This window comes from Hemitrygon akajei, chromosome 8 (assembly GCF_048418815.1).
Source record: "Hemitrygon akajei chromosome 8, sHemAka1.3, whole genome shotgun sequence".
Classification (NCBI taxonomy): domain Eukaryota; kingdom Metazoa; phylum Chordata; class Chondrichthyes; order Myliobatiformes; family Dasyatidae; genus Hemitrygon; species Hemitrygon akajei.
Genome location: NC_133131.1, coordinates 133,707,350 through 133,734,777, shown reverse-complemented (window position 1 = coordinate 133,734,777; position 27,428 = coordinate 133,707,350). Strand labels below are relative to the sequence as shown.

General features: G+C 41.6%; 1 protein-coding gene across 18 annotated transcripts in view; it reads right to left on the bottom strand.

The window, feature by feature from the left end:
* The window catches only part of LOC140732271 (sickle tail protein), a 634,545-nt gene that overhangs the window by 27,955 nt on the left and 579,162 nt on the right, over window positions 1–27,428 (bottom strand). For all 18 annotated transcript variants that reach the window (XM_073054676.1, XM_073054677.1, XM_073054678.1 and 15 more), the window contains one exon: window positions 19,288–19,463. In XM_073054676.1, the coding sequence (XP_072910777.1) occupies window positions 19,288–19,463 (176 nt within the window). The remainder of the gene's footprint in view (window positions 1–19,287; window positions 19,464–27,428) is intronic.

Here is a 27,428-nt window from a genome sequence, read left to right as displayed (position 1 = left end):
AAGGCACTCGTCAGACCACACCTGGAGTACTGTGTGCAGTTTTGGGCTCCTTATTTTAGAAAGGATATACTGACATTGGAGAGGGTTCAGAGAAGATTCATGAAAATGATTCCAGGAATGAGAGGGTTACTGTATGAGGAACGTCCGGCAGCTCTTGGGCTGTATTCCCTGGAGTTCAGGAGAATGGTGGGGGAATCTCATAGAAACATTCCGAATGTTAAAAGTCCTGAACAGATTAGATATGGCAAAGTTATTTCCCATGGTAGGGAATTCTAGGACAAGAGGGCACAACTTCAGGATTGAAGAACATCCTTTTAGAACTAAGATGTGAAGAAATTGCTTTGGTCAGAGGGTGTATTTAAGGCAGAGATAGATAGATATATTCTTATGGGGTGAAAGCAAGGGAGTGGGGATGACTGGAAGAATTGGATCAGCCCATGATTAAATGGCGGAGCAGACTCGATGGGCCGAATGGCCTACTTCTGCTCCTATGTCGTATGGTCTTAGGATCCTCTTCAGTTTGCGTATAAGGAGAAGGTGGGAGTGGAGGATGCTATCACGTACTTGCTGCACAAATCACTCTCTCACCTAGAGGGGGTCAATTGTGCTGTGAGGATTACATTCCTTGACTTCTCTAGTGCCTTTAACACCATCCAGCCCAAGATCTTAAGGCACAAACTAACGGAGATGGGAGTAGACTCTCACATGGTGGATTGGATAGTGGACTACTTGACAGATAGACCTCAGTATGTGCGGTTGGGAGACTGTAGGTCTGACACGGTGGTCAGCAGCACAGGAGCGCCGCAGGGAACCGTACTCTCTCCGGTCCTGTTCACCCTGTACACATCAGACTTCCAATATAACTCGGAGTCCTGCCATGTGCAGAAGTTCGCTGATGACACGGCCATAGTGGGGTGTGTCAGGAATGGACAGGAGGAGGAGTATAGGAAACTGATACAGGACTTTGTGATATGGTGCAACTCAAACTACCTGCGTCTCAATATCACCAAGACCAAGGAGATGGTGGTGGACTTTAGGAGATCTAGGCCTCATATGGAGCCAGTGATCATTAATGGAGAATGTGTGGAGCAGGTTAAGACCTACAAGTATCTGGGAGTACAGTTAGACGAGAAACTAGACTGGACTGCCAACACAGATGCCTTGTGCAGGAAGGCACAGAGTCGACTGTACTTCCTTAGAAGGTTGGCGTCATTCAATGTCTGTAGTGAGATGCTGAAGATGTTCTATAGGTCAGTTGTGGAGAGCGCCCTCTTCTTTGTGGTGGCATGTTGGGGAGGAAGCATTAAGAAGAGGGACGCCTCACGTCTTAATAAGCTGGTAAGGAAGGCAGGCTCTGTCGTGGGCAAAGTACTGGAGAGTTTAACATCGGTAGCTGAGCGAAGGGCGCTGAGTAGGCTACGGTCAATTATGGATAACTCTGAACATCCTCTACATAGCACCATCCAGAGACAGAGAAGCAGTTTCAGCGACAGATTACTATCGATGCAATGCTCCTCAGACAGGATGAAGAAGTCAATACTCCCCAATGCCATTAGGCTTTACAATTCTACCGCCAGGACTTAAGAACTTTTTAAAAGCTATTATTAATGCTTTTTGAGATAGTGATTTAGATGCATATCATATTTTTTACTAAGTTAAGTATTGTATGTTATTAGTTTAGCTACAACAAGTGTATGGGACATTGGAAAAAAGTTGAATTTCCCCATGGGAATGAATAAAGTATCTATCTATCTATCATCTATCTTATTACCTGCCACTCCTTCCCTCCCCAGCACCTTCTTATTCTAGCTTCTGTCCCTTTCCTTCCCACTCTTGAAGAAGGGTCTCGGTCTGAGGCATCGACAGCTTAATTTCTCACCGCCCCACCCCACCCCCACCCCCACCATAGGTGCTGCCTGACATGCTGAGTTCCTGCAGCAGTTTGTGTCTGAGAGAAATGAGGAGGTGGGGGAAATATTCCTAACACTAGAGGGCAGCACTTGATCAGAAACCAAACCAAATTCTGATTTCATTTTTCAGACCTGGAGCAACAGAATCTATTCACAGTTACACATATACAGAATGATTTCTTCAGCCTCAATAACATTGGTCAATGTATTCACTGACATTTCTCAGCAAGAAACAACTAGCATTTTCATAGTTCAATGCCTCATAGTATCTCAGAAGAAATTAAGGAAAATGAGTGATATTGAAGCACGTGAGGAGATATGACTATAGGTAACTATGAGCTCAGGCAATTTTTAAGCAGTACCTGAGAGGAGAAAAAGAAGCTAGAAAGTGAGGGGCAGATATCCGTGGTTTGAGTTAGGGCTAAGACCTGCTGAAGACTACGGGCACAGGGAGGGATTTGAAACAAACAAAAAAAAGTGTTGCTTAGAAACTGAGGCACCATTTTGCTAGTGGAGGACAATGATAACACAGGTGATAGATGAGCTTTGCTCTTGGCATCCATTATGACTTTCAATCCAGCTCAATTTCGCAGCGTTTACAACTCTTCAGGTTTGGTACACAGTAATGGTAGGTGAGTAAAGAGAAGTGTATTTCTCTCCGGCAGCCATTTCATTTGTCTGCTTTTACAAAGCACCATTCTGCACATACTCCTGTTACATTTCAACAGCATTGATTTCTTCTGGGAGAGAAATGTTCTGTCTGTAAGCGTAGTTGTCCCTAACGTAAATCTGCCTCCACCTTTCATGTCAGTTGAGCTTAATTAAAATTCTCCTCAGTTAGGAACCGCTTCTAGCAAGGTTACTACTTGCTTCATGTAAGACACACCTGTTCTTTTAGTGAACTATTACAGGATGTTTGCAATTGACAATTGTTTTTCTCCACTACCTACGCGTATACCTTTATGCTTTATCATTGCATAAAATCATTTTTAAGGTGAATTATGGAATCCTATCCATTTTTACTGAGAACAAACCTAAGCAGCCTTGACTGGTCAGTGAGCATAACAAGAGAGAAGCAAAAATTAATGGTATATTAATCATGTTTGATTTCTAACCTGGTTCCATCAAATAGGAAGTGAGGTAAAAGATTTTACCTCAGCTCTTCTCCTCCTATGAGAGAGGAGGGGGAAGGGGGAGGAGAGGAAGAGAGGGGGGGTCAGGGAGAGGGTGGGACATGGAGGGGCGCGGGGGGTATCAGGGACAGGGAGTGGGATGGACGGGGAGGGGGCAAGGGAGGGAGGGTGGGACCCTCAACTGGACAGTATCATACAGGTTATCAGTATGATACTGACTGTCTAGTTGAAGGTCAATGGTATTTTCTGTTCCCTTTTAATAAGTCTTATACACTTTGGTACATTTGTGTTCTAGACAGCAGCAGGGTGCCCTGATGTCTGGAGAGGAACTGTCTCTTTTAGCCAATCGAGCTGGTGCAGGCAGAGAACAGGAACTGTTCACGCACACTGAGCACCAAATGGTTCGCCCACACAGCAGCTCTGGGTAATTGAAACTAAACACAGAGGCCACTGCAAGGTTGTACTAAAACCTGGCTTCAGATCTGCTTGTGTTACTACGGGCAAAGAGGGTGGTACACTGACAGCACTGTAGCAGATTGTGCATTTTTGTATTTCAGAGTTCAAAAGCAAATGTATTATCCGAGTACGTTTATGTTACCAGATACCACCTGGAGATTCATTATTCATCACAAAGAGTCCCTGAAAGTGAGTTTTAAGGTCACAGAATCAGCTCAGAGTGGTTGTGATTGAAGTTATTCATACTGGTTCATGGGCCTGATGCTGTGGAGTAATAATTGTTGCTGAACCTGGTGGTGTGGGACCCAGGGACTGCAGAGGTGAGAACAGGGCATGGCCTGAGTGGTGGGGGTCTTCAATAAAGGAAGCTGCTTTCTTGTGGCAGCTCTTTAAGTAAATGTACTCAATTATTGTATCTGACAGAACAAGTAATTGTAAACTGAAGGAATTGTAGCCAAGATATATTAGCTTGTAATAGACTGTTATGTTAAAAAAAATTGGGGATTCTGAATGCTTACTCAGGAATAAAAGATGTTAAAGTTTAAAGTTCCAAGGCAAGAAGACAAAAAGAAATACTCACAATATTTTCCCATGGAATCAAATCATTGAGCTAAGCCCAGTATCCCCAGCCATCACAGATCAGGATCTTACATTGGCAAACACCACGTGTCCTTGATCAGGCAAATTCATTATACAAAATTAAGACACTGTTCGTTTTTAACAGGGACCCGGAAACTATTTGCTTTGCATCTTCATTTGATTGAAAACATTAAGGGAACAAAGTGGCGCTCTTGACGTTTGTGGATATTAAATATTGCCGGGTGATAAATCTTACATTCTACTCCATTGATTTAAATGAGGGAATCAAAGTAACCCGGATTTCTGAAACCAGGATCCAAGGGCTACTGATGCACTCAAATAAAACCAAAATGAGCAACAACAAGTTCAAACAGATTCACTCTGCAGCACAAGATCACCTTAAGATCAGCCTAGCACTCTCATCAACATTCAGGTAACCAGAGCAACCCCAAGAACTGGAGTTGACTCCATCTCATCAACCAAAAAGCCTCACCTGAATTGTGAGTTAAACTTCAAAAGATTGTGGCTGCCTTGAGGACTTGGCAGACAAAAATTGAAAGGAGGTGTTACTTTTATTAACAGCAATAATTTGCAAGAGTCAAATGACATATTCATTCCTGAGAAGAAAGTAGCTTAAATTACATAAACATTCTAAATGTTTCTGCCATTAAGAAATGTCTGTGGAGCCTTTTACCTTTGTCACTATTGCAGTTTATTTTTCCAATACAAGCCCTTGGCACACCGCAGTTCATCACTTCAATTCAGGGCCATGGCTGGTTTGATTTGCAGGGTCTTTCACAGGGAACGGTCAGTCTGGGATCTGGTACTGGGCAGAATGCAGACCCAGGAGTGGCTGTAGAGAATCGGAGTGGAGAAGTGGGAAGCCAAAGTTGCAACAGCAGTCGAGATGGCCTCTAAAGATTCCTCGAGCAGGCAACATGGAAGCCTGATATCCCAGGAGCAGCCAATTGGAAGGAGCTGGCCAGATGTTCTGACACATTGTAATAGGGCACATCTATGACATTGTTAGATCCATGATTTCTGTAGTACTGAAGTCTAGGCAAACTCTTACTCTATATCTGTATTAGGTCTCTAGCAAGTAATAGGGCCATTATTCCTAATTCACATCTACACACACAGGTTTCCTGAGCAGACTACTGTACTGATGCATTAAGATGGTCCAGGTGAAGGCCCTTGATTCGAAACTCTGTCTGTCCATTTCCCTCCATTGATGGTGCCTGACCCATTAAGCTCCTCCAGTGCTTCTGTGTTTTGCTCGTGTTGAGATGACCCAGCTCAGAATGACACAGCAAGTAACAAAAACAGTAATTTCATCATTTCCCCCCTTAGCAACATTACGGAGCCAGAATGAACAGCATTGAAAGCTGTCTGGCAAGTCTCGGCAGCATCCTCTGCCACTAAAACATCCACTGGAAGTTTTTTGCTGCCTGGGCTGTTTCCACCCTTGCCTGAACACAGGGCACAGTCCAATGCCTGCCACACCCATAGTATAATTCTGACAGAAAATATAACTGTTAATCTATAAAAAGCTTTTGAGCTATTCACCAAGCAAGCATGCCAAGATTACACTTAAATCTCAGATCCTTGACTTGGAAGCAATCCATCTGCTCTATTCAATTTGCTGGAAAAGTATGAATGAAACAGAAGAAAATGTTAAAAATAAGCTGACTTGCAGAACCATGCTTTAAAGATTGTCAGAACAATTCATTTACTAATAAATAACTTAAAAATAAACCAGTGAAGACTGAGGAACAGCAATGGTTCAGTGACACAGACAGTAAAGTTGCTGTCTCCTGGCTCCAGGGACCCAGATTGGATCCTGTTCTCCGGTACTGACTCCACTGAGTTCACATGTTTACTCCATGACTGCATAGAAAATAGAACACAGAGCCGTACGGTTCAACACAGGCCCTTCAGCCCGCAATGTTATGCTGACCTTTTAATCTACCCCAAGATCAATCTAACTCTTCCCTCCTACATCGAGCTCCATTTTGTTTAATCATTGTACTTCTCTAAGTGCCTCCTAAATGTATCCGTCTCTACCCACCAACCCAAGCTGTGTTTTTCACACCCTTACCACTCCGTGTTAAAAAAAAACTACCTCCAACAAATCCCCTACATTTACCTCCAATCACCTTAAAGTTATGCCCCCTCATATTAGCCATTACCATCCTGGGGGAAAAGATGCTGGTCTTCTGCTCTATATATACCTCTTATCATTTTATACCTTCCGTCAAATCTCCTTTGCTCCAAAGAAAAAAGCTCCAGTTCACTTCCAGCTGAGGCTAGGCACAGATTAGAAGAACACCACCTCCGATTTCGTCAAGATAGCCTCCAATCTGATGGCATCAAATTCGCCAACTTCTTGTAAACTCTCCCTTCTGTTTGCCCCTGCCTCAGTTTTCTCTTACGCCTCCTATCCCATTACCCTTTCCTTTTTCCTTCCCCCACCTCTGTAACCTGCCCATCACCCATCCCTTCCTCCCTCTGGTACTCCACCTTCTTCCCTTTATTCAATGGCCCATTGTCTGTTCCATCTTCAACAGCCCATGCGTCTTCCATCCATTACTTCCGGCTCCTCACATCCTTCCTATCTTCACCCTCACCCAACAGCTCGTACTCCTCCCTTCCCCCACCCCTTTATTCTGGTGTCTGCCCTCTTCCTTTCCAGTCCTGGTGAAGGGTCTCAGCCTGAAATGTTGACTGTTCATTTCCCCCCATACATTCTGCCCATCCTGTTGCATTTCTCCAGCTGTTTTGTTTGACCAGTACCTAGATGCAGCATAAACTTTTACTGCCAACAGGGAATGGTGGAGAACACTGACCTGTCATGTTTTGTACACAGAATGGCTGGAAGTTAATGAACAAAAGGTAAAACCCCAAATTTCACAATATAACTGCTGAGAACTTTGAAACTTCTAAAATTTGGACTTTTGAGACTTTCTCACCCAATGCAGCAAATTCAACACACAACTCATTTTCTAAAATCCCTGTAGATGAAAGGCAAGAAAAAGCTTATCTGTCACCTGTTGCTCTCCTTTGTGGGCTGTTACATTTTGATTTGCTGTACTCAATCAAGACTCATGCATTATTCAGGCTCGACTCTCGTTAGCATCCTCCACTTGAAAGAACTGCTGTTCCAGGTCTCAGTGATATCTAATTCAAATGTTCATAAACTCCACTGAACCCTTTGATCTGTAGCCTTGGCTTCTTCCATCCCAGCTGCACTGCTCAAATCAAACAGTCAAAGCAGTTCGACACTTCAGCATGACTTCTCCCCATCAGGGCACTTGCTCAGTCAAGTGCTCATGACATTCATCCAATAAACTTCACAGTTCAAAGCCAATTTATTACCTAAGGATATATACGTCACCATATACAACCTTTATTGTCTTGCAGGCATTCACAACAATACAAAAAATACAATAAAATCAAGAAAAGACCACCCTTAACAGGACAGGCAAATAATCATTGTGAAAGAACAACAAACTGTGCAAATACAAAAATAAAAAAGAATAATAATAATAATAATAAATAAGCAACAAATACCAAAAACATGAGATGAAGAGTCCTTGACAGTGAGCCTAAAGGCTGTGGGTGAGTGAAGTTATCACCTCTGGTCCAAGGGCCTGATAGTTCACAGTGCCAGACCTGATAGTTGACGGTGCTGGACACCTGATGCTTAACGACCTCGCCCCCCAACTAGTTCTGAAACACTCTCAGCCCTGACTCCCACTGTTTACCCTCCAACCCGCAAGCGACAAACACACGTCTAACAGGGGCAAGATAAGGGTTCCAAGCCACTGATTTGCTATCTTTGAGTAAGCTGTCCAAATCTTCCAACAGGCATGGCCACTACAAATTTTGCCCCAGATGCTGCCTGCAGTATTTTCATACAAATTATTCCTTGTTTGGAAATATTAAAACCAAACACACTTTTTCATTATTGCCATATTGTCCAATTAAGTCCAAGATAACTCGCACAACAATCCTGTTGCGTCAGTAATTTTCATTGCAACTGATTCCCAACTCTATCCTGATTCCGTCACTCCACTAGACAGGAGGGGAATTTACAGGGGTCAATTTACAGGGGCCTTTGGGAGGAAATGGAGCATTCAGGGGAAAGCCATGCACTCACAGGAACTGCACAGTCAGGGTTGAACGCAGGTCACTGAAGCTCTATTAGGTCCAATAATCAACCACACGATCTTAACACATTTAGAAGGTGTGCTTAAGAAAAGCCTTAAGCTTGTGTAAATCAAGACAGCCATTGGATAAATGCCCAGTGTGATACAGGAGACTAGACTGGGATCCAAGCTAGTTTTGCCTATGGATTAGCCAAATGCAGGTATGAAACATTTCAACATGCCTCAGTGCTTCTGAGCGTGAGTTATGTTACTCACTGCCGTCAGCTGGAATGTGCTCACCCGGTGTTGGTGAGGAGTGTTTACAATTACTCTGCCCAGAATACCGTGGCTACCAGCATTGAGAATCTAGGAAAGCCAGTGAGCTGCTAATCTGGGAGCGGGGGGGACCAGCAAATCTGTGCCGGATGGAACAGAAAGAAGAAAACTGTGAGAGAATTTCAATGTGTAGAGAAGGATGAAAAATCACAAACTCGAATTGCAACTTTATGGAGAAACTTCTACAAAGAATCGTGCCAGAAGCTGTTGAAAGTGAAGATTTAATCAGATCAATGAGCGCAAGCTGTTGTGTAATTATCGTTTTTCGGGTGTACTGAACGTCCCAGAGCCAGACAAGCCAGGACATCAGGAGAAAGACTAATGGTGCAAGTTTTAATACTAGTAACTCACTTCAAAGACAGATAGAACAAAACCCACTGGCAACACATAAAACAGTCTGGGAGGCCTTTCAAATCTCCCACATACATCCACTGAAAGAAAAACTGCTCCTCCCTCAGCTCCTCCATGAGAGTCGGCTGTGACTACAACAGCAACAAGAATATTCTAGAAGTTCTGCCAAGATCCTGCCTCGCCCACAACAAGCAATTTTCATTGTTTTTGGAAAAGGATAATAAATAACAAGATTACCATTCGGAAAGGGGACTTATTATATCTGGGAAAACATATGGAACTTCCTTTAGTTCCAATGGAGTGCAGTGGCTCGTTGCAAGTTTCACTCTGCACATAGACTCATTATTTTTAATGTAACATTTTTACTCTTTTAAATCTAAATTCTATGACTCTAAGACTCACCAATAATGTTCTTTCAAAATCTACCTCATTATAGCCTTGCAGTGCACCTTCTCTGTAAATATATCACTTTATTCTGCATTCTGTTATCATTTTCCCTCAATGCACTGTCACAATGAAACGACCTGTATGCAGAGTTTTCCACTGTACCTCAGTACATGTGACAAGAATGAACCAAGTTAACAATTTACCTTCCCCATTTATACTGCCTCACCCGATGGATGTTTGCCATCATTTAGAGATTTCACTTCATGTTTCAGCTACCTGCAGGATGCATGATGAACGCCTGACATAATCATCCCTTCCTCAGGCGTTCCTTCCACCTGCACACCAACACTTTCATCAGAATAGCCCACATTTCTTCACTGAAGCCTTAAAGATCAATCCAATGCGCCCATAAACCAGCGATGGCACCTTCTGCCGCTGTGGTGCACCGGTGGACTTGCAATGGAATCCAACGAGGCAACTCAAATTGGGAAAGTGAGCCTGTCCCAGAATAAACACTGACCCACTGAAATCAAGGTGAAGAAACTACTGCTGGGAGATCTGCAAGTTACGCCTTAATATTCCAATTAATTCAATTAGTTCAATTACATATAAATGTTTGGCATTGAGTGCTGTCTAGTGTTTGAATTTTTTCAACACTATTCTTACTTTTAAGTAACTATCTGGCATTCAAGGCCGACCTCAAGACCAGCTGTGCAAACCACTCTGCACTGCAGGAGTCTCTGTTCTGCACCCCACTGCACTGGTTGGGCTCTTGGGACATGGTTTCCCATGACAACGGCTACTCAAAGGCCACACTGGAAGAAACAGGAGGCAGCAAAACATATGCCTCCTGTTACTTCCTATTGCTTAACGGATGACCCAGAACAATCTCAGTACCCCATGTGTCTTTTTATCTGTTCATTTTCCTGGGCGGCACTGTGAAGGTCAATATTTATTGCCTATCCTTGAATTGTTCTTGAGAAGATGGCATAAAATTTGTATTATATTTCACATAATTTATGATTTTTTGTGAATGTTGTGTCTCTGACACTACATGCCTGTGATATGGCCGTGCATGTGACAATAAACTTTGAAAGTGCTCACACATTGCCACTGTGATTAAAGCTCGTCAAACGAAAGCAGCAAGAGGGATAGAACAGTTTGTTCCTCGTGCCCACCACCTGCTAAGTGAGAATCTTGTCCCTTACTTACAAAGACAAACAAAATGCTGGAGGAGCTCAGCAGGTTAGGCTGCATCTATGGAAGGGAATATATAGTCAACGTTTTGGGCTGAGACCTTTCATCAGGATTAACAAGGAATGGGGTAGAAGCCAGAATAAGCATGGGGAGGGGTAGGGAAAGGAGTACACAAGCTGGCAGGTGATGTGAGACAAGGTGGGTCGTTCGGGGAGGGGAGATGAAGTGAGAAGCTGGGAGATGATAGGTTGAGGAGGTGAATTGCTGAAGATGGAGGAATCTAGTATGAGAGGACAGTGGACGTGACCATGGAAGAAAGTGATGGAGGATGGGAAGCAGAGGGAGGTGATAGACAGGTGAGGAGAAGAGAAAAGGTGAGAGGGTAACCAAAATGGGGAATGGAAAGGGAGAGAAGGAGGGAGGGGGGAGAAATTACCAGAAGCTGGTGAAATTGATGTTCATGCCATCAGACTACCCCGATGGAATGTGAGGTGTTGCTCCATCTCTTGTGCTTTTCCCCCTCTCATTTTAAATCAGTTTTAAGACTCTCCTCTACCTTAGCAATGCCTGTCAAGATTTTGTAAGCATCCATGAGGTCAGTTCTCAGAGTTGAATCTGAGCAATGAAACTTTATGTCAGAGACAATGATAAATAGGATTAGTGCAGATTGATACCTGGTGATCAGCAGAGGTATGGTGGGCCCAACGGCTTTACGACTCTGGGGGTTAATGATTGGCAGGGCAGTGATGGTGGATTTCACCTGTGCCTTGATCATCTTCACGGAAGAGTTACGGGTTAGCCAGGCGGTACTGGGTCAATCTAGGGGAATTACTGCATCATATTTTATGGATAGTTGGGCCTCGGGAACTGTCCTGAAGAACCTCCGCAGTGAAGTCCTGAGTGGGGTTTATTGATCTCCAACGAGAACAACTACATTCCTCTGTGCGAGGAATGTCAGCAAGCACTGTAGCATTTTCATGCATCATCCAAATACGTTCAGTCAGAGGACCGTGAACAGTTGATCTGCACCAATTGAACTTCTCAGTCAATGCAACATGAAGCAAGTGGTCCACTGTTTTGGAAGTTTGACTGCATTTTTTCATAAGATTTCAGTTCGATGCCAGAAGCAAGACTGGTGTGTGACCAGGGGATGCTAGACTGATGCCATTTTGTTCAAACTCTAAGCATCAATACAGATGATTTGAGAATAGCTGAATAGGTGCAGAGGTGCTTTTAAGCATTAAGTCCAACAAACGTGATTGTGTAAGACCTAACAGACATGCAGATTACCCACAGGAAACTCTATAATCAGACAAATAGACAATGAAATGAGAATGTGCACAGGAGTAAATAAAGTTTGAGGTAATAGACTTAAATGCTAAATACTGTTTGCATTGTGACAAGCTACTGCAAAGCTGATTAGGAAAGCAGAACAGCTAGGTTATCCATGATGTGCAATGTCACACATTTCTGATGCTGAGAGTTTATTCTTTCATCCCACTCAAAAATAAATAGCACAGATTGAACTAGTTGCTTGCAAAGCATTATGCAATTTTGAGATATCACTGTTATGTCTCATTCAGTAAAATCAAAGATATAAACACAGGGATGTTTTTATGTCCATTTTATAAATGCAGTGGCTCAGGTTTTGTAGCTGAACAGTACTGATATAATTACCATGTACCACAGAGCATAGCTTTAAGGTGACTGAGTGTGGGGGGGCGTGGAATTAAAGGAAATTTGTGAGGAAATTATCTGTGCTGTTCTATTACGGAAGAGCCATTTATAATTCTATATACTTCTATAAAGTCATCTCACAACCTCATTCATTTCATGAAAAACAATCCAAGTTTGTCCAACTTTTCTTTATAGCTGATATACTCCAATCACTGAGCCTCTGTATTCCCTCCAAAGCCTCCAAATCCTTCCTACAGCATGACAGCAGAAGGAGAACAATACAGCTCAGTGAAATGCCATACAGCCCATAATGTCTGTGTCAATCAGGATACTAGATTAAACTACCTTCTGCCTGCACGTGATCCTCACCCCTCAATTCCCTGCATGCTTCTGTGTCTGTCCAAATGCCTCTGAAATGCCACTGGTATGCCTGCTTCCACACCACCCACCCCAGAAGGGCATTCTAAAGGCACCTACTACTCTCTGTGTAAAACACTTACCTCACGTATCTATTTTTCAACATTAGACACCCCCCCCCAACCTAAAATTTATGCCTTCTAACGCATCAACAGATGAGATTGGAGGATCTGACCATCATCCCTTCCACATTTGTTTCCACTTATTACATTCCAGAGTTGGTTCTTCCCCTCCCACCCCCTCACCCCCTTTCTCATCCTGCTCAACTCAGTCTTCCATATCTGTTTTCATTTATTGCCCATAATCCTCTCCCGTTCGTCTCTCACCTTCTCCCTGCCCATTCCTCTCCTGGCTCCATTTGCCCGTCATCCCCCACCCATCACCTCCCAGCCCATTTCACCTCTCCCCCTTGTGTTGACACTGGCTTTCTTCCTTCTACACTCAGTTCTGACATGGGGCCATAACCCAAAACTGCTCTCCCAGCAGTTTATTTAAGCCAATTTTGTATCCATCTTTACCAACTGTGAACCCTGTGGGACTTAATCTTCTGGACCTGTCAAACATGAGAGACCTTGCAAAGTGCATTACTGAAGTCCTCAGAAACAGCGTCCATGGACTTAACATCAAACTTCTTTTTCACCTCCTCAAAAAACTTAATCGATTTTTAAAAGCCCTGCTCTACACAAACCCATGTTTTCCCAAATGCAAATTTTGTCATTAAGAATCTTCTCCAATAATTTTCCTACCACTAATGTACAACTCTTTGGCCAGCAGTTTCCAAGATTATCCCAATTTCCCATCTTAAACAGAGGAAAAAACATTAGTTGTCTGGACTCTTGCCTGTAGTTAAAGAGGATGCAGAGGTCTAAACCAACTCTCCAGCAGTCTCCTCCCTTTCCTCCCTCAATATCCTGAAATAGATTCCATCAGTGCCTCTGCCTTATCCACATTAATGATTTTTCAAGACATCTAACACCTCTTCTTTCTTAATATCGACATGGCCTAGAATATCTACACACTGTTCTCAGATCTCACTATTTTCCTTGGTGAATACTGCTGCAAAATAGCCATTTAGGCCCTTGCCCATGCCCTCTGGCTCCAGGCAGAAATTCTCTCCTTTGCCCTTGATTAGGCTGACACTTTCCTTACACTCTTACTTTTTAATAACATGGTGCTCCACAAAGCTGTCTTCATTCAAGTCCGTCATCGACACAGATGTTTGTTTTAACGTGCACTCTTTTACTAAAAGCACTACAACTTAGCCGCAGGAAGGGCAGGACTAACAACTCAATATTCTAGGGTTCCATTGCTTTAGGTGTGATAAAGCTGGAAAGTTTAAAAGGGGGAGGGGTGGTGCTACTAGTCTGGAAAAATGTCACAGCAGTGCACGGTCAGGACATACTGGAGAATTTGTCCAGTGAGGCTTTATGGCTGGAACTCAAGAATAAGAAAAGTGTGACCACATTAATGGAACTATATTGTAGACCAGCCAATATTCTACAGGATTTAGAGGAACAAATTTATAGAGATTGCAGACTGTTGCAAGAAACATAAGGCTGTGACAGTAGGTAATGTTAACTTTTCACATTTTGACTGGGACTTCCATACTATAAAAGGGCTGGATGGGAAAGTGTTTGTCAACTCTGTTCATGAAGTTTCCCTAATGAATACACAGACGTCTCAATGAGAGGATTGCAAAACTCGATCTCTTTTTAGGGAATGAGACAGGTCAGGTGACATGTAGGCAAACACTTTGCATCTGGTGATCATGATGCAATTAGTTTCAAGGTAATTATGGATGAGGATAGGTCTGGTCCTTGGGCTGAGACCAGTTTTGATGGTAGCAGAAAGGATTTTGTGGGTGTAGATGATTTTGTTTTCCGGCAAAGGTATACTTAGTAAGTGGAGGCTTTCAAAAGTGAAACTTTGACTGTACAAAGCTTTTATGTGCCTGTTAGAATAAAAGGCGAGGGTTACAGGTTTAGGAAACCCTGGTTTTCAAGAGATGTTGGAATATAGGAGGTGCATAGCAGTTATAGGCAGGCAGAAACAAATGAGGTACTTGAGAAGTATAAAAAATACAGGAGAACACTTAAGAAAGAAATCAGGAGAGCTGAAAGAAAGCATGAATTTGCCATGGCAGGCAAGGTGAAGGAGAATCCTTGCAAAAAGATTGCAAGGGACAAAGTTTGTCCCCTGGATGTTCAGCGTGGTAATCTATGCATGAAGCCAGAAGAGATGGGGAGGGGGTGATCTTAAGTTGATTTTTTGCATTTGTATTTACACGGGAGAATCACACAGATACTTTAGAGGTGAGGCAAAGCAACAGTGAGGTCACAGATCCTATATAGATTACAGAGGAGGAGACAAATCAGGGTGGATAAATCTCCAGGGCCTGACAAGGTGTTCCTCCTGACCCTGCGGGAGGCAAGTGCAGAAATTGCAAGGGCCCTAGCAGAGATACTTAACTCATCCTTACAACCAGGTGAGATTGGAGGATAGCTAATATTGTTCCACAGTTTAAAAAAAGCTCTAAGAATAACTCAGGAAATTATAGGCAGGTGAGCCCGACATCAATAATGGGAAAGTTATTAGAAGGTATTCTAAGGGACTGGATATATGTGTATTTGGATAGACAAGGACTGATTGGGGATAGTCAGCACAGCCTTGTGCCTGTAGATCCAGACCAGCTGGAAAAATGTGCTGAAAAATGGCAGATGGAATTTAATACAGACAAGTGTTAGGCATTGCACTTTGGGGGAACCAACCAAGGAAAGTCTTACACAGTAGGGCACTGATGAGTGCAGTAGAATAAAGGGATCTGAGAATGCAGGTCCATAATTCATTGAAAGTGGCGTCACAGGTAGACAGGGTTGTAAAGAAAGCTTTTGTCACATTGGCCTTCATAAATCAAAGTATCAAGTCCAGAAGTTGGGATGTTATGATTAAGTCATGTAAGACATTGCTGAGGCCTAATTTGGAGTATCGTGTCTAGTTTGATCACTCACCTACAGGAACGATGCAAGTAAGAGAAAATTTACAAAGATGTTGTTGGGACTGGAGGAGCTGAGTTATCAGGAACGATTGAATAGGTTAGGACTATATTCCTTGGAACGTAGGGGAGATTTGATAGAGGTATACAAAATTATGAGGAGTATAGATAGAGTAAATGTAAGCAGGCTTTCTCCACTGAGGTAGGGTGGGAGTACTGGTGGACAAGGGTTAAGGGTGAAAGGTGGAATATTTAAGGAGAACATGAGGGGAAACATGAGGTGGAGAGAGTGTGAAATGAGCTGGCAGCATAAGTGGTCGATGTGATTTAGATTTAAGAGAAGTCTGGGCAGGTATGTACATGGATGGAAGGCTTACGAAGGGGTTTGATCCGGGTGCTGGTCGATGGGATGAGGTAGTTTAAATGATTCAGCATAGACTAGTTTGGCTGAAGGGCCTGTTTCATGACTCTTGTACACTAACTTAGATGAATGAGATTTGACTGTATACAGTTTATGGAAGACCTATAAAATTGAGAAATAATCATTGGTATAAAAATCCTTCTATGCCTTGACTTCAGTTTGAAAAAACTAGACTTATATTGAATGAAATTTATTGAGACTGGTACTTGTTATTGCTTTCCCAGAGCACTGAGAAATAAATAGAACAGTGGTTCACATCTGAGGTACATTACTCCCAATTGAGCCTTTAATAATATTGTGGCAATATAGTAAGAACATTCACAAAATAAATGAAAGGACATAAAAATATACATAGCATGATCACCGCTCCAACTAAATGGCAGTTAGCAAACCTGGGGACTAAACCCAACTTGTTAAAAGGTCACAATGGAGTAAAGCCAGTAAAGCTTATTTTAATGGGCATGAATGAGTTGAGTTTCTCACCTGAAATCTGAACAAAATGAAGCAAAGTTATGATACTTCTGCATTGACAGCATCTTTGAATGCAAAACGTTTTGAAAACTTAAATGTACACAAAGCTCATCAATTGTCTGTGATGGGTGTGTGTGGGGGGGAGGGGAGTTATGTTTGGAGGGAGGTGAAACCATGAAGGATTTGAAAGGAGTGCTAAATTGTGTGTTGCTTATTCAGGTGTCGAAACAGGCCAGTAAAATTAGGCATGTTGGGTGAATGAGGTTAGCAGTGAGTTACAGAATGGGACTCAGTGCCCTGGAACAACCTGAAGTTGAAGGGTGGGTATGAATCATTCACAATTCCAGATTGAGCAGCATTTAGTATCTTCATCACAATCAAACTGTGCCCTACAAGTATCAAATTACATTATCTTCGGTCATAATCAAAGACTCCTGATGTTAACCATATAACCATATAACAATTACAGCACGGAAACAGGCCACCTTGGCCCTTCTAGTCCATGCTGAACGCTTACTCTCACCTAGTTCCACCTACCTGCACTCAGCCCATAACCCTCCATTCCTTTCCTGTCCATATACCTATCCAATTTTACTTTAAATGACAACACCAAACCTGCCTCTACCACTTCTACCGGAAGCTCGTTCCACACAGCTACCACTCTCTGAGTAAAGAAATTCCCCATCATGTTACCCTTAAACTTTTGCCCCCTAACTCTCAACTCATGTCCTCTTGTTTGAATCTCCCCTACTCTCAATAGAAAAAGCCTATCCACGTCAACTCTATCTATCCCCCTCATAATTTTAAATACCTCTATCAAGTCCCCCCTCAACCTTCTACGCTCCAAAGAATAAAGACCTAACTTGTTCAACCTTTCTCTGTAACTTAGGTGCTGAAACCCAGGTAACATTCTAGTAAATCTCCTCTGTACTTTCTCTATTTTCTATATACTCCTATACTCAATGCTCTGATTTATAAAGGCCAGCATACCAAAAGCTTTCTTCACCACCCTATCCACATGAGATTCCACCTTCAGGGAACTATGCACCATTATTCCTAGATCACTCTGTTCTACTGCATTCCTCAATGCCCTACCATTTACCATGCATGTCCTATTTTGATTAGTCCTAGCAAAATGTAGCACCTCACACTTATCAGCATTAAACTCCATCTGCCGTCGTTCAGCCCACTCTTCTAACTGGCCTAAATCTCTCTGCAAACTTTGAAAACCTACTTCATTATCCACAACGCCACCTACCTTAGTATCATCTGCATACTTACTAATCCAATTTACCACCCCATCATCCAGATCATTAATGTATATGACAAACAACATTGGACCCACTACAGATCCCTGAGGCACACCACTAGTCACCGGCCTCCAACCTGACAAACAGTTATCCACCACTACTCTCTGGCACCTCCCATCCAGCCACTGTTGAATCCATTTTACTACTTCAATATTAATACCTAACGATTGAACCTTCCTAACTAACCTTCCATGCAGAACCTTGTCAAAGGCCTTACTGAAGTCCATATAGATAACATCCACTGCTTTACCCTTGTCAACTTTCCTCGTAACCTCTTCAAAAAATTCAATAAGATTTATCAAACATGACCTTCCATGCACAAATCCATGTTGACTGTTCCTAATCAGACCCTGTCTATCCAGATAATTATATATACCATCTCTAAGAATACTTTCCATTAATTTACCCACCAGTGACGTCAAACTGACAGGCCTATAATTGCTAGGTTTACTCTTAGAACCCTTTTTAAACAATGGAACCACATGAGCCATACACCAATCCTCTGGCACCATCCCCGTTCCTAATGACATATGAAATATTTCTGTCAGAGCCCCTGCTATTTCTACACTAACTTCCCTCAAGGTCCTAAGGAATATCCTGTCAGGACCCAGAGATTTACCCACTTTTATATTCCTTAAAAGCGCCAGTACTTCCTCCTCTTTAACCGTCATAGTTTCCATAACTTCCCTACTTGTTTCCCTTACCTTACACAATGCAATATCCTTCTCCTTAGTGAATACTGAAGAAAAGAAATTGTTCAAAATCTCCCAACAAAGAAATTGTTCAAAATTGTTCAAAATGTTAAGGTGCGATCCCATTAAAAAAAATCATGGCTTGTTCAGCTTTGAACTATATATTTATTAGTCACGACAGGATCATAAGTACTGGAAGGGTAAATCAATAACTCACTCTAAAAAGTTTTGCATGGAAAAGTAGCTACAGCATTATTTGCATACAAAGAAGCTTCACTTTCTTTTCCAACTGGTGCCTATTTCAGTCAATTTTTGATTTCTCATAGGAAGAGGCTACTTGCATGCTGGTACTCTACCACCACATTTGGGTACTGAACTATAACAAGATCAAAAGGTCAAATGAATCTTATTCTCATCTGATATTCACAGGCATTTTCAGGAGCCATCACCAAAGTAATACCTTTGATATCTAACTGAGACCAACCATATCCAGAACCACTGCCAACACAAAACTCAGTGTCTCAGTAATGCTGAAAAGCAAACTGAAATACTGTAAGATTGCAAAATGAGAACCACATGGATTAGGCACAAGAAGTTGTCACAGTACTTCATTTCAACATTGCATCCTTGTATCTTTACAAGGATCAGGATCAATTCAAAACAAATCACTTAAATTTGCCACCTGAAACTCTGAACAACATAAACCCCTAAGGGAAGAAATTAAAAAACACTAGGTAAAGTAACAGTTAAGATGATGAGGATGCATTCTTCAGAAAACAAAACAATATAATTATACATGACTGGACTTACCATAATTGCTGTATTATCTTCTCCTCATCAGCTAAGTACTTCTGTCGCTCTTCTTCCACTAGTATACGTTGTCTCTGCAGAGGATCGTCAGTTCTCCTCACTGCTTCAATTACCCTGCTATTGATCTCACACTCTGCTTTCTTGAACATTGCTTTGAGTGTCTCTTGGTTTGTGAGCTGAGGGAGGAAAATACTTCCATTTCAGTTTTCTTGACACAGTCAACGTCTTCAAAAACCAAACTGCCCCACTGTCTTCAGAAACCAATCCAGCACATACCTATCGCCCAGCTTACTCTTACTTTGGCTCACTTTTTATTCACAAAGATGGCATAGATAAAGTCGCAAGCCACAAGGCCAGTTAACTGAAGAGAACTGATAGAATGATTGCTATGGTTAGATTACTGGCTGTATTCAATTTGACAGCTAGAACTCAGTCTATGGAGTTCTGTGTCCTGCTGGTTTGTTGATGACAGGAGGCAATTATTCATCCATAGTCATTGAACTCGAAAGGAATGCAAAAATCAAAATAATTTTAACCAACACCTGAAGTTTGTTTTCTCATGGTAAACAAAACGTTACTCACTTTAAAATCAAGAACACCAATTTGTCACTTGTTAGTTAAAATGGTTTATCCACAGTGATTTTCAAAGAACACATTCCAAAATCTCCAAGACTTCCAAAGACGAATTACTCTCACGTTGTTTTTTTTCTCACCATCTCTCATGTTTCAACTCATTATTTCCATTTACTTTTTAAAAAACATCTTAGTGATCAGTTGCAAATAGTTGCCAAGACCAACATTCACATTGCTGATTGCTCCCATGCTTCACATCACGTTTAATTGCTAGTACTTTGCAGTCTTACAAAAGGTTGACATTGATGAGGCTGACTTCTGAATGCAACTGTAAGAGATATATTTCTCTTATCACTGTATACACTATAATGGAACATCAGTGTTTAATTAACATCATTCTCATCATTTGGTTTTGATTATCTTCAATTAATTAATTGTTCATTGCTAACCTCAAAAAGCAAATGTCTATACATTTTGCCTGTTAATCTGATGGTATCAGATAATTGGAGGCAATGGAATGGTAGAGAATCATTTTCAGTCCAGAAAAGCTACCCATTGATTTAAATGCCAATTTAAATTCCAAGAACCAAATCCAAAATTACCAAAGCAAGGAAAATTATTGCACCACTTGAGACCAATCTGAATTAGCTGATCAGCAAAACTGCTTCTGTGGGAGCTGTCTCTTTGGAAAATTAAGAAACTAGGCAGTTTGTCTTGTACAGAGACATCTTGCCCACATAAAACAAGATTACGGAAGGCTTTCAAAACTATACTTGAATGTGTGGCCTCGAGGCATGAAGTTTCAGTATATTACTACGTTTAAGGATTAAAAACGGCAGGATTGATTAAAATAATAACCTACTATTTAATTAAGCGCAAATTAATTACGTACATATTAATTATTTATGGCAAAGTTGATTGGAAGGGGACACTAGCAGGGATGTCAGCAGAACAGCAATGGCTGGACTCCTGGGGGCAAATCAGAAGGCGCTGGACAGACACAACACAAAGATGAAGAGGTATTCTAAAGGAAGGATGATGCAACCATGACTGACAAGGGAAGTCAAAGACAGGATGAAAGAAAAAAAGAGGGCATATAACATAGCAAAAATTAGTTTTTGGGAAAGTTAGAGGATTGGGAAGCCTTTAAAAACCAACAAAAGGCAATTAAAATCCATAAGGAGAGAAAAGATGAAATATGAATGTAAGTTAGCCAAAAATATCAAAGATATCAAATGCTTGTTCAGTTATATGAAGATTAAAAGAGAGTCAACAGTGAATATTGGACCACAGGAAAATGAAGGTGGAGAGGTAGTAATGAGGGACAAAGAAATGGTGGACAACTTAATTAATAAGTATTTTTCATCAGTTTTCACAGATGGAAGACATGAACAGAAATTCGAGAATGGACAGGGAGCAGAAATGAGTGCAGTTGCTTTTACAAAGGAGAAGGCGCTTGGGAAGCTAAAAGGTTTGAAGGTAGATAACTCACTTGGGGCAGGTGGACTACACCCCAAGGTTCTGAAAAGATTGTGGAGGCAATAGTAATGATATTTCACAAACTACTAGATTCTAGAATGATTCCAGTGGAATGGAAGATTGCAAGAAGGGAGCAAGGTGGTGTAACATGCTGTAAAGTTTCACTGCTAATGTAATGGCTTCTCTGTAATGTTCCACTGCTGAGGTCATGGTTTCTCTGTAGCAGCAATGTTTGGGTTATGACTAGAGATAATGGGGCATGCTAGCCAATGAGCGGGATGTTCTTTTTTGTGTGTCTGGGAGCCGGAATTCGCGGTCTCTTGCCAGGGAGAGATGAGGAGAGAAGGCGCGAATGGAGAGAATTGGTAGACCTCAGACGGAGTGGACTTGGAGTGAGGGTCTGAAGGTCAGCAACGATCAGAGGAGGTCGATGGTGGACAAAGGGTCCAATCAGTGAGCTCCAACATTGTGCATTAGACTGCTTCATGAGAATGGGCCCTTTTTCTTTTTTTGTTTTCTTTACTAACCATATAGTCAGGTTAAGAATTAAGAAGCTCAATTGTTTAATTGTATATTGTGTACTGTTTGTTATTTCGTGGTGCTGATTTGTAACGGGGGACACGTTGCGCAGCATCCACCCAAATGAGATTTCTTAAGTTTGGCCAGGCCAGGGGGCTATTATACCCTATATTAAGCTGCTAACCAAAGCAAGAGTTACAGTAGAAGAAACAAAATTATAGGCCAGTTAGCCTGACTTCATTGGTTAGAGTCATGGAATCATAGAACACTACAGCACAAAAACAGGCCCTTGGGCCCTTTGGCCCATCTAGTCCATACCAAACAATTAATCTGCCTAGTCCCATCAACCCACACCCAGACCAAGGCCCTCCATACCCCTCCCATCCATATAAGTATCCAAATTTCTCTTAAATGTTGAAATTGACTCTACATCCACAATTTGTACTGGCATCTCATTCCACATTCTCATCACCCTCTGAATAACAGAATTCCACCTCATGTTCCCCTTAAACATTTCAACTTTCACCCTTAACACATGACCTCTAGTTCTAGACTCACACAACCTCAGTGGAAAAAGTCTGCTTGCATTTATGTTATCGATACCTCTCATAAATGTGGATACGTCTATCAAATCTCCCCTCAATCTTCTATGTTCTAGGGAATAAAGTCCTAACCTAGTCAACCTTTCCTTATAACTCAGGACCTCAAATTCCAGCAAAATTTTTTGTAAAATTTCTCTGCACTCTTTCAATCTTATTCACATCTTTCCTGTAGGTAGGTGACCAAAACTGCACACAGTATTCCAAATTAGGCCTCACCAAAGCCTTATAAAATTTCAACATAACATCCCAACTCCTGTACACAACAATACATTGACTTAAGATGACCAATTTGGCCAAAGCTTTCTTTATGACCTTATCTACCTGTGACACCACTTTCAATGAATTATTTACCTGTACTCCCACACCTTGTTCTACCACACTGCTCAATGCTCTACCACTCACCTCGTTGGTCCTCCCAAAGTGCCAGACTTCGCACTTGTCTGCATTAAATTCTATCTGCCATTTTTCAGACTATTACACCAGCTGGTCCTCATCCCGCTACAAATGTTGATACTCTTCCTCACCGGCCACTACAAACCCCAATCTTGGTGTAATTTGACAATTGGCTCATCCAGTTTACCACATTATCATGCAGATTGTTGATTTGGATGACAAACAACAAAGGACCCAGCACCGATCCCTGCAACACTCCACCAGTCGCAAGCTTCCAATCAGAGAGGCAACAACTCCGACCGCTCTCCAGCTTCTTCTGCGAAGCCAATGTCTAATCCAATTTTCTATCACATCCTGAATGCCGAGCGACTGCACCTTCTTGACTAACTTCCCATGTGGGACCTTATCAAAGGCCTTGCTAAAGTCCACATAGACAACATTCACTGCCTTGCCTTCATCAACTTTCCTGGTAACTTCCTCAATAAACTCTATTTGACAGGTTAGACATGACTTACCTTGCACAAAACCATGTTCACTATCCCCAGTCAGTCACTGTCAATTCAAATACTTACATATTGGTCCCTTAGAATACCTTCCAATAACTTTCCTACCACTGATATCATGCTCACTGGCCTATAATTTTCTGGCTTATTCTTAGAGCCTTTCTTCAGCAATGGAACAACATTAGCTACCCTCTAATGAATTGTGGGCAATTTCACTGTTTTTTAAAATCTGTTTTGTAGATAAATCTTCCACTGAATGAGTTAGGGATCCATCTGATTAAAATAGTTAATATTTCAATCCCACAGATTAATCATACACAGGTTGGGATTTTACACAGAAATTGAAAATTGAAATTAATTCTTAATATTTGTAGGTTCTGTCTCTGTAACCATGCAGATTAATGTAAGTTAGTTTCACTAACATCTATAGATGGAATCAGATAGTAATGGTTGTAAAAGTGAACTTGAGGTACAGAGACTGTGGTGGAGCAGGTGTGGAGTTGCATCAGATTCCATTTATCAGTACTGCTTGCACAATTGTTCCTTATGTTTGCCCTGGAGGCCTGGGGACTACAACTGATTAATTTATGGTGTCCACTGTCAATATATTAACCTCTGAGCCAAAATAATTGATTCTCCAATCACTGATTACAACAAAAAGGTGATGACCTTTCAGTACCCATGCTCTTTATCGCCAGATCAGTCTTCACCTATCCCCAGGTGGTATTTTGCTCCACTTTCCAGCTCTGCTTTGAAAAGAGTAAACTTTCATTTCCAAGGTAAGGTCCCTGAACCAAAGTGTGAATTACTCCCACTTTCCACAAATGCTGCTTGACTGGCTGAGTTATTCCAGCATTTCTGGTTTTGATTTGGATTCCAGCATCTGCAGTTTTATTTGCTTTCTGAGCTAATAGCCATAATCTGTAGACAGAAAATTCAGATACCGACATCCTTCAGCTATCTTTGTTAAATAAGCACAGTGGTTCACAAGAGGTGCTCAGATGGGTTGGGTCAATGTAAAACATCATAAAGGTGAAACACAAGGCAGAAATTTTATTGCCCTCTAGCAGACTAATCACCAGTTGAGTGGTTTTTAATATTGCATTAAAATGCAGAATAGACTGTTTTATTTCCATCTTGATTGCTGAGAGATGCATTATCAGAAGAGGTTAGAAAGGTTCAGACCAGATTCTATTGCAAGGTGTGGAGCCACTTCAGTGCTTTCGTTCTGCCCTCACTGTCTGCACTCCACTGAAGGAATGACCAGGTCAATTTGCAAATGCCTAACAAGGACAGAGGCAACCAATATCTATGGTGTATCAACTTACTTTCCAACATGTAGTCCCACTTTAATTATGCTGCTACAACAGCCACACATAACTCAAATAGTTCATAGTCACTAACTAAGAATTACTGGAGTCATTATTTGCCCTATAATGCCCACTGGAAGTAATCTTAGCTTTCAATTATTCTGAAGGGCACTCTGCACTTATTACACCAGAGACCAAAACTAATTTCTACACTCAGAAGTTCACAGCGCCGGTCGGTTATTGAACGGTGCTGCAATTTATAGCTCACGATGCAGCATAAGGTGAAAAGTTCTTAATCCTAATTTTCAGAACATGCATATTACCTTCATAATTAAAATACTAACTATGAAATCCATCTTAAGCCTGTTACAGGCCATAGCTAAAAACATAAAGGAAAAGAGCAGGCAAGTCATGTGCCAAGCCTGAGTTAGACGAGAAGCTAGACTGGACTGCAAACACAAATGCCTTGTGCAGGAAGCCACAGAGTTGACTGTACTTCCTTAGAAGGTTGGCGTCATTCAATGTTTGTAGTGAGATGCTGAATATGTTCTATAGGTCAGTTGTGGAGAGCGCCCTCTTCTTTGTGGTGGCGTGTTGGGGAGGCAGCATTAAGAAGAGGGACGCCTCACGTCTTAATAAGCTGGTAAGGAAGGCGGGCTCTGTCGTGGGCAAAGTACTGGAGAGTATAACATCGGTAGCAGAGCGAAGGGCGCTGAGTAGGCTACGGTCAATTATGGAAAACCCTGAACATCCTCTACATAGCACCATCCAGAGACAGAGAAGCAGTTTCAGCGACAGGTTGCTATCGATGCAATGCTCCTCAGACAGGATGAAGAGATCAATACTCCCCAATGTCATTCGGCTTTACAATTCAACCGCCAGGAGTAAGATATGTTAAAGTGCCGGGGTTAGGACTCAATGTATTTAAGTAAACTACTTAAGAACTTTTTAAAAGCTATTATTAATGTTTTTTGAGAGGGTGATTTTAGATGCATATCATATTTTTACTGAGTTAAGTATTGTATGTAATTAGTTTTGCTACAATAAGTGTATGGGACATTGGAAAAAATGTTGAATTTCCCCATGGGGATGAATAAAGTATCTATCTATCTATCTAACAGGAAGAGATGGCTGGGGAAGTGTGGGGGGGGGGGGTTGTTTGAATTGTTCTTTGTTTCCCCATTAGTGTTACCTTGTCTTTACACACCAAAACTGCTTACAACAGCACAGCTTTCTACTACTCATATAATAAGGAAGTATTCCTGCTATTTTCAGAGGGATTGTGATCTGAACATCTTTGGGTATCAGAGTTTGGAACAGACCTGACTCAAAACTACAGAAGTTAGTTCTTCCATTCAAAATCACTCATCAGTTGCTTCATCATTAAACAGTAGTTTAAGTGCTTATGACCTCCATGAATTCTTTTGATTCTCAAGGTCTATATTGTTAGGAGAAGATTATTTCATGGTGCCTTGAGAGAAACAATATGGAAAAAGTCTCTTCACCCTGCCAACCATACATTAATAATCAACCACTACTTACATTAATCCTATAGTAATTCCTTTTTAAATTATCTCCATATTCTTATCAACTCCACCCAGATTCCCCCACTCACCTACACACTTGGGGCAATTTACAATGGCCAATTAGCCTCCCAAACCCAGCGTCTTTGCGATATGGGAGGAAAGCGGAGTAGGCAGAGGAAACTCGCAGGGTAGCTGGGACAGCATGCAAACTCCAGGTCTCTGCACCACGAGAGGAGACAATGTTCCCACCTGCACCGCGCCAACCTGAAAATATTATTTTCAGGTGAGCTACTGAAGGAAGCGTAATGTGTGAAAAAAATGCAAGTGACAAAGGAGAAGCTAAGTATAAAGAACACGAGGAGGAAAATGAATACGTGAGGAAATTGGAAGGTGAGGTCCAGCTTTCTGGCGAGGGATAAGAAGAGGTAGGGTACAACACATTGAAGATGGGGAGGATGGAGGGAGATCAGTAAACAGCTGTGGAACAGGAATAATGAGAAAGAGATCATTGCCCCTATGTGAACATACGAAAGAATATTGGTCTATTTTTGTACTCTCCTGCACACATTGGATTCAGGACAAATCAAGCTTCTGTTCAAACACTCTTTTATATGTGTTCTTTTCTGCTTTTGCTTTCCATCACAGTGGATTTTGTTATATTTATATTGTAGAATTGTCCGTCATTCTGTGAGATTTCTCTTTAAGCTTACTTTGTCCAAACTGAAAACCTTTAGCTGCCCTAATCTTCATTCACTTGTTCATCATTTCTCACTTGAGAACCAATCTTGCAACTCATTTCTGAGTATTTCCCAATCAGTGGAATGGCTATCTGTGCTCTGTAAACCCAGACTGTATTCTCCCACAATTACAAAGTACTTAAACAGGCTCTCTAACCTTTAACTCTATAGATCTAATTCTCTGTGCTCCACACACGTTTCCTTCTTCGCCCAGGAAATATATTACTTGCTCCCATGAGTATTGATCTATGTATTTTCTGCTTAAGTGCATCAACGCAAGTTTCATGTAGCAACAAAGTTCAAGGTAAAATCATTCTTTGCCTTCACTCCTTCCTATTTCTAGTATTTCCCCACATCATAATCTTCAACTTTACACTTCTCCAATCCCGGCCTCAAGTTTAATTTGTTGCTTATTAGGGTAAATAAAAATGAACTTAACATTCTTTTAATCCACCATTTCAATGAATCTTTATCATCATTTGAGTTCAAATCCCCTTTT